The following is an 8272-nucleotide window of genomic DNA, read 5'->3' as shown; positions in this document are numbered from 1 at the left end:
TGTGCCCCTCCCCTCCTTGCCCCACCTGCCAAAAACACACACACAAAGCAACAGGACAAAAGGAGGGCAATACAGCCACTTGGTGAAAGGAAAAGAGTTTCCAAAGAGTACAACGAAGAAAACAAGAGAGTTGGTCCTTGGGATTTCTCAATTCGCCCCTAATGTGAGTGTGGTGTCCGAAAGGGACACAACCACGAGGGGAAATCCGATGTGCAGGGGAGAGTGGCCCGTGAGGGAGGCCACGTAAGCGTCGGGGAGGTGGAGAAGACCGGCTGGGGGGACCCGGCCACGTAGGTAATGAAACAGCAAAAGCCTAGATGTGACAGCTAGCGGTTATTATAGCGGGGGGGGGGGGCAAAGCCAAAAATTGGCAGAAAGAATTGCAGACTGGACACACAGAAGAATTGGCGGCCGAATTGGGGAAATCCCAGGTGACCGGCAGCGGCGGTATAGTGGGCAGCGGCAACAAAAAGCCTATAAACCATTCAGATGCGGCCACGGTCAAGAGAGGGGTTGAGCGGACGGGCAGGCCGTGTCGTTGGTGCAGTAGTTGCGAGGGCAGCCGGCGTGGGCTGCCCGGGCCCCCCGGGCAGGTCTGTCTTGCTGCCCATGTCCGTAGTGTACGTGGAGGACGAAAAGGGGGGTAAAAAGGTCGTAAATATTTACACGTAGACGACACGTAGGAAAGGTAAAAACAAATGTTGTCATCCCAGTTTATTTTATGTCGTCGCCGCTTAGTCAGTGATGACTCATCATCTTCTTCGCTGCTAGTATAATTTCACATTCTCTGCTTCTACTGTACTTCGTCTTCTTCATCCTTGTTTCTGCTGCGCTGCCCTCAGCGGCACTGCACCTTCTTCTTCTTCTTCTTCTTCTTCTCCTTCTTCTTGCTTCTTCTCCTTCTTGCTTCGTTCCTCCTTCTCCTTCCCCTTCCTGATCTCTTTATCCTGCTCTTCCATCGCCATCGCCCTCCCTTCCTAGATTTCTCCTCCTTCCCACCGCCTCCCTTTTGCCTCCCCCCCCGCCCCCTTCCCTTCCACAATTGCGACCCTCCTCCTCTCCTCGGCATCTGGGATGCCCGGGCCTGTCTCCATGAGCGGCCCTGCGAAGATGGAGCGCGCCGATGAAAGATCGGTGGAGAAACCTTGGGCCGCAGCGCGGGACAGGAGCAGCGCCGAGTCTGTGGCGGATAATGTAAGAGGAGGAGGAGGAGGAGGAGGAGGAGATAGTGGTGGTGGTGGTGGTGGCGGTGGTGGTGCAGTAGGCGGAGGTGGTGGCGGAGGAAACGGGCTTGACGCCCAGCTATGGCACGCTTGCGCAGGCGCTATGGTGCATCTCCCGCAGGTTGGAGCCAAGGTGATCTACTTCCCGCAAGGGCATGCAGAGCACGCAGCCTCCCCCCCCGACTTCCCTTGCAGCCTCGGCCTCAGCAGCACCATTCCGTGCCGTGTCTTGGCTGTCAATTTCCTCGCAGACACCGAGACCGATGAAGTCTACGCTCGTATCCGCCTTCAGCCCGACGCAGCAGCTGCAGCATCCGATCCTTCCGACGACACCCCCCCTGAACCTTCTCTTCCTGAAAAATCCGCGTCTTTTGCGAAAACCCTCACTCAGAGTGATGCCAACAACGGTGGCGGATTTTCTGTGCCTCGGTACTGCGCTGAGACCATCTTTCCTCGGCTCGACTACAGCCAAGATCCGCCTTTGCAGATGGTTTTTGCCAAGGACGTCCATGGGACGGTCTGGAAGTTCAGGCACATTTACAGGGGCACCCCTCGTCGCCATCTTCTCACCACCGGTTGGAGCAATTTTGTAAATCAGAAGAAGCTGGTGGCAGGGGACGCCATTGTGTTCTTGCGCAGTGCAAGCGGCGAGCTTTGCGTCGGCGTCCGGCGGTCTACCAGAGGGGCAAGCGGCGGGGATTCATCTGCCTGGCATCTGTCGGGTGCAGCCCATCGATCGTCAAGGTGGGAGGTGAAGCCCTCGGAAAGTTCCTTCGATTTCTTGGGGGCGCCAGACGGTGCCACAGGTTTTAACCGGGTAATGAGGGCTGGAGCAGACGCTGTGAACACTAGTAGCAATTTCGCTAGGAATAGAGCTCGAGTGACTGCAAAATCCGTTCTGGAGGCCGCCGCTCTAGCTGCAGTAGGACAGCCATTTGAGGTCGTCTACTATCCGAGATCCACCATTTCAGAATTTTGCGTGAAAGCTCATTCAGTGAAGACTGCTCTGCAGCAGAGTTGGGCTCCAGGCATGCGTTTCAAGATGGCTGTGGAGACGGAGGATGCCTCCCGGATAAGCTGGTTCATGGGCACTATCTCGAAAGTGCAAGAGGCCGACCCTATCCGTTGGCCGAATTCTCTGTGGAAGATGTTGCTGGTATGGTCTTTGCATAACGTTTTGTTAATATGTCTGCGTGGAACGTCTGTGAGCTGTGGTAATACGCCATAAAGCAGGTCTGCTTGCCTTGACAGAGTGTTGTTTTCGCATAACTGGCGATTACAATGGCACAAGCTTGACGTCGTCTAGACGTTGTAGGCCTCGTAAAATCAGTTGACAATCTAATTAGGCATAATTTCAGATCCATGTGTCCTGGCCTTACATAGTGAGCACTCATGTGAATCTGGATTTTCTTGATTGCAGGTGACTTGGGATGAACCCGACCTTTTGCAAGGCATCATAAGAGTTAGTCCCTGGCAGGTGGAGCTAGTCTCTCCAATGCAATTGCCTCCATTTTCTTTGCCGAAGAAGAAAATTCGGCTCTCGCAACCAACAGAGCTCCCGCTTGACGGTCAAGGTATCATGGGATTTTCAATGGCTAGCAATATGCTGGGGCATATCAATTCTTGGCATGGGATTGCGGACAACATTCCTGCAGGCATGCAGGGAGCCAGGCATGACCGAAGTTATGGGCTTGCTATGCAGGACTTCCGACCCAACAAATCTCAACCGGACAGCTTCTATCAGCACCAAGAGCGTCCGGTTGTGGGTGGGGGAAAGGTTTCAACTGAGCTTAATATTGGAAATTTTCCTCATCAGGTCCTTCCACCTCTGCAGAACAACCTTTCCACGTTATTGACAGTTGGGAATTCTTCTCACAGTGAGCCTGCATCAAGTAGTAATAATTTGAGTTTGGGTGGAGGTGAAATCTCCAGCACGAAGAGTGCACCATTTCTGCTTTTTGGTAAGGCCATTGACACCAGTCAATCAGCGAAATCCCAGCAACCACAGCTCTCAGGTGGGAGCTCATCAGATGGTCGTGTGCATGAGACTCTTTCTGATGGCAATCAATCAGATGTTCTGGATAAAATGCATATATTTCTTCCTGGTCAGGGAAATGTGTCCAAAGCAATGGATTCACCAAGCTTGTTGCAACAGCAAGGGGAGAGTCTTGGCTCTGCTTCCAATGGAGCTGGAACTTTGAAGTGGTTCACAGAACACACAAACTTGTTAGACTACGAGAAATCTAACAACGGTGCTGACAATGGGATTAGCCACTGTAAAGTTTTCAGGGAGAGTGAAGAAGTGGGTCGTACTGTCGATCTCTCCATTTTCAGTTCCTATGAAGAACTTTATGAAAAACTTGCCAAGATGTTTGGTGTTCCAAAACCAGAGATTTTTAATCGGGTCGTGTGTGTGGACTCCATGGGTTCTTCTAGACCCTTCGGTGATGAACCATACAGGTAGATACATCCTCTTCATGCATTTTTTTCCTTGAGCTATTTAGCTGTAAATAGCACTAAGCACATATATATCTGGATCAGAGTTTCTTCATACTTGCATTTGCCTTTTGCCTGGTAGTTAGTCTTCTGTTTTGGGGAATGTCATGCGGGCTGAGCTTTGAATATGAAATAGAAAGGGAATTGGTTGTTTCAACTTTAGCATTGTGTCTTTCTGTTCCATGAATTAAAAGGAAATTCTTTTTTTGCTTATGGCTGTTTATCTTGTCAATGCAGGGAATGTATGAAGAGGGTAAAAAGGCTGAAGATATTGTCAGAATCCAGCAGCGAAAGCATGACAAGATGACCGAAAATATCATAGGCTGGATTGGTGCACTTATTAGCATGTTCCTGTTGCCCTGGGACATTGTCATTCTGGCTTAGGATTAAGGAGCTCATACTAGGTGATATTACAAAAGAAAATTTTTTTTGGGAGACACAAAAGATACTAGGTTTCCAAAAAGCACTAGGCTCTACCTGATTAGAGCTGGTTTCAATATCATCTGGTACTCAAACGATAAAGAATTTGCAGGTCTCCTTCCCAAAGAAGGTTTTTGAGCTAACACTGGAGGCAAAACTTTATTTTTTATGTTCCATAAGCTTCAAGACACCTTTAAATCCCCCCCAGCCTGCCCCATCCATTCGTTATTTCTTGTTTCAGCAGCTCTCCTACATGTTATGGGAGATCAAAGTAGTTCTTCTCAAGGAGTGCCAACTGAAATGCAATTCTAGTCCATTTTTAGTTGAAATTGTTGGAAGGCTATAGTGGTTACTTTTATACTATGGTCTACACCCACTGTTGGGCGCTGATGACGTCAGTGGGGATGTCATAGTAGCTAGTCCCTGCTATGCGTGATGGAGTTTATGGTCGTGAGATTGAAACTACACTATGTTGTGTTTTTAGAGGATGAGTTTGGGAATGTTCCTGGATTCATCTAGGTATATGCTTCGGCCGTAATAGCGGACATGCAAATTTCACCTTGTGAAGTTTTTGTCCAAGTTGCGGCCTGTTGGTATTGCGATAATTCTTTCTATCTTAAATGGTGCGTTGTCCTATCAGCTAGATTTAGATTTAGATGCTCGTTTGGGAGAGACTAAAATGAAATCGTTTAGACTTCACAAGCAGTTGTAGCTTGAATGAAGAGATTTGGACTACTTTTTGATTAGCCTTCGTCATGGCTGAGTTTGCCCTTCACCTCCGGAGTGCTGACAGAAACTCGGTACGAAGACTTTGTATAAATGGATTCTCAAGTATGTGTGGGTGTGTGGATTTGTATGTGTGAGAGCATACTTTTATACTATGGTCTACACCCACTGTTTGGCGCTGATGATGTTAGTGGGGATGTCATGGTAGCTAGTCCCTGCTATGCATGGAGTTTATGGTTTTCAATCTTAGGAGTGACTATCGTGAGATTGAAACTGCACTATGTTTTGTTTTTAGAGGATGAGTTTGGGAATGTTCCTGGATTCATCTAGGTATAGGCTATAGTGGTTACATTTATACACCTTTTCTTCTGCTTGGTCCATCCCCGTTCACTCGTTGGGTAGAATTGCACATCAATGTGCCTATTGTGTTTGACCACCAGTAAAGAGATTGTTGGTCTAACTCACTTGCAACCCAATAGATTTGCTGGTCATGCTGTGGCAAAATTTATGTTCCAGCAAAGATTTGTGTTTTAAGGATATCTGCACGTCTAAATATTCAGCACTTATGCTTTGAATGAAACTCTGAGAGTGAAAATCTGATCACTCGTTGGGTAGAATTGCACATCAATGTGCCTATTGTGTTTGACCACCAGTAAAGAGATTGTTGGTCTAACTCACTTGCAACCCAATAGATTTGCTGGTCATGCTGTGGCAAAATTTATGTTCCAGCAAAGATTTGTGTTTCAAGGATATCTGCACGTCCAAATATTCAGCACTTATGCTTTGAGTGAAACTCTGAGAGAAAATCTGAGGAGTTTTTTTCAGATAGAAACATGCGAGGCTCGATCTGAATGGAGGTGGCACTAGGTCATCTAGGGGCCTTGTTGCATGGTACACAAGACCTCTTTGTAAAGAATGTTTCTGAGCAAACACTAAGGTTGACATATTTGAATAAAATTTTGGACATTGCAACTCTTTCGGTAGCACTGCGTAACAATACACATGGAATATGTCTGAGTGAACAGTTAACATATATTTTATGGGAACACTTAATAATTACCCCCCCCCCCCCCCCCCCCCCTTTCCCCGTCCTTCCCTTCTCAAAGAACAGTTTTGTTGAGAATAGAACTCCACATAGGCCATGGGCTGTTGGCCCCTTGCAGTTGGCCGTGTGTTTTGGGTGGGGATCGGCTACAAATAATGGTACGCTTCTTGCACGGTATAATACCCAAATGTGGAACAACAGTCTCGTCTGGATAAAAAGGTGGCCAAATATTTGAATGTTACAATCCACAATCCTCACAAGAATGTGACGTGTTCTTAAATTTGCAAAATGGCTTGCTTTACTACGTCTCCATGTATGTTCAGGCCGCCAGGTAGCAAGCAAACTATACCAGCGAAAGGTGGTGGGTGCTCTCTCTTTTCTGCCCTATCCTTCTCTCTTGTGGACATTAAAACTTTCTTGAAATACGTCCGACCTAGACTGTGTTCAAGAATTTTCATTACAAAAGACTCAAGTATCATGAGTTCCACCTCAAGCATCTTTACTCTGCCACCTCCAATCAGTTAGAGCCGTTTGCTGTTGCACCAGAGGAGTATCCCTAGGGAATTGAATGTGGGCAGCCAGCTCAGGTGGCCAAACGCCCTAACCACCTGAGCTGTACGAGTGGCTATGTTCTAGTCTTACAAAGGTATATATAATGTTCGAAGAATGAAGTAGACATTGAAGTAGTCTTGGCTTAATAAGCAATTGGCTTGGACAGCTTGTTAATTAAGTTTCTGACGATTTATTCTGCCGTTCATATGATGACATTATGCGACAATGAATAGTGGGTTGTTGATAACGCTTGTGGGGGAGCACGAATGTCACAAGCACGGCTGTTGCCATACTAACAGCTTTTGGTTGGAAAATTGCCTTAGTGGGCTCCTTTCACAATATCGAGTTAGTCGTAGCAAAGAGACGTCATATTAGCAAATAGAGTGGTTGATATGGAGCACCGTTCAAATATTGTTACTTACTGAGATTTTAGCTTTTAACATTGTACTAAGCTTTTACAACATAACCATAATCATAAGTCATGATCTTATGAGGCTAGAGTAGTGTGGATAAGCCTCTTTTGGTCTTTTCAATGGTGATTGGAGGTCTTAAAATGTTGCGCCTAATGCCATGTCTAAGTTGAATAACCTTTCAAATATGTTTTCTTATGTAGCACGTCGAAAGGCTACCCAAGCAATACAAATAAAATCTAGAGATAACAAACAATTGTTTCTAAAAAATCAAGCTACCCAAGTTATGCTTGCTAAATTATTTGGTGGGATGATTCCAATGCATCATATTGCAACCCATCAATTTATGGATTATTTAAAATCTTTGTGATTTAATTGTCTCTTGAACAAAACATAGATACAAAAAGTGCATATTTTTATTTCTACATATACTAGATAATTCAAGCTACTCAAGTTATACATGCTAAGGTGTTTGGTAAGATGTCTTTCAAGAGTGCACAAGAATATGAGATTCCAACATATCATATTGCAACGGAACAATTTGCATATTATTTAATATCTTTGTGGTACAAGTTTCCCTTTACCAAAATATGTTGTAAATTCCTTTGCATATCTAACATATATATGAGTAAATGAACTTATGATTGCATGCATACATATTTGTATATATAGATAGATGCATACATAGAGAGACACACTTGTCTATGGATACATATATGTGTATTCACATCTGTTCTTGCATACCAATGGGCATTATTGTTTCTCATTAACATGCCATGAAGAAGGTTTGATTTTTCATTTGCAATATTGAAATTTGTTTTGTAGTGTATTGTGCTTGTTTCTAGGTTTTCTTATGTCGTCGAAGGCCCATGGAGTGCTACCAATGACATGAGCATAGTTCAGGCCTTGGCATTGGGGCTCCCATCTCTAGAGGGCATTGTCCTATTAGGGCTAATTTGGCAAGCTTGTGAGAGCCTATATGCCCCATTTTACTATTCAAGTCATGCTTTACAAGCAAGCTCAAGTAACAAACAAGTCCTTGCATACTATGCTTGATATCTATAAATCTACTATGGAAATGATGGCAACGATGGTGGGGCACTTTAGATGTGCTCAGCTTGTCACCCAAATATTGAAATTATACTAGGAAAGAGCACAAGGCCCTAGATAGTACCTTGGTGAAATAGAGTTTAGAGCTAGTTTGGACCTTTCAACACCTCATGATTATACTTTGGTAAGGAAAAATGTACTAGGAGCTGTTTTACTTGCCATCCCTCTTTTTTGTGTGCCATGGGAGTTGGTTTGCTCAAGACATTGCAATTTCTTGTAGAGGGATAGCTACTCGGCATTTGGATGGGACTTAAGTTTATGCGTAAAATGATGCGCACGCGTGAAGCAAG

The 8272-nt window shown here is 45.4% G+C and overlaps 1 protein-coding gene across 1 annotated transcript; it reads left to right on the top strand.

The window, feature by feature from the left end:
* The first annotated feature begins 816 nt into the window (after positions 1-816).
* LOC147899615 (auxin response factor 18-like) lies at positions 817-4571 on the top strand. The gene is made up of 3 exons (XM_087377955.1): positions 817-2379; positions 2644-3683; positions 3957-4571. Exons 1-3 carry the CDS (start codon positions 1075-1077, stop codon positions 4024-4026), a joined length of 2415 nt encoding a protein of 804 aa, XP_087234081.1. The 5' UTR covers positions 817-1074; the 3' UTR covers positions 4027-4571.
* Positions 4572-8272: the final 3701 nt, after the last annotated feature.

The sequence above is a fragment of the Dipteris shenzhenensis genome, chromosome 8 (assembly GCF_047967505.1).
Source record: "Dipteris shenzhenensis isolate YYH24624 ecotype China chromosome 8, Dip_SZ_1.0, whole genome shotgun sequence".
Lineage (NCBI taxonomy): Eukaryota > Viridiplantae > Streptophyta > Polypodiopsida > Gleicheniales > Dipteridaceae > Dipteris > Dipteris shenzhenensis.
The sequence above is the reverse complement of the archived record's forward strand: the minus strand, read 5'-3'. Positions and strand labels throughout refer to the sequence as shown.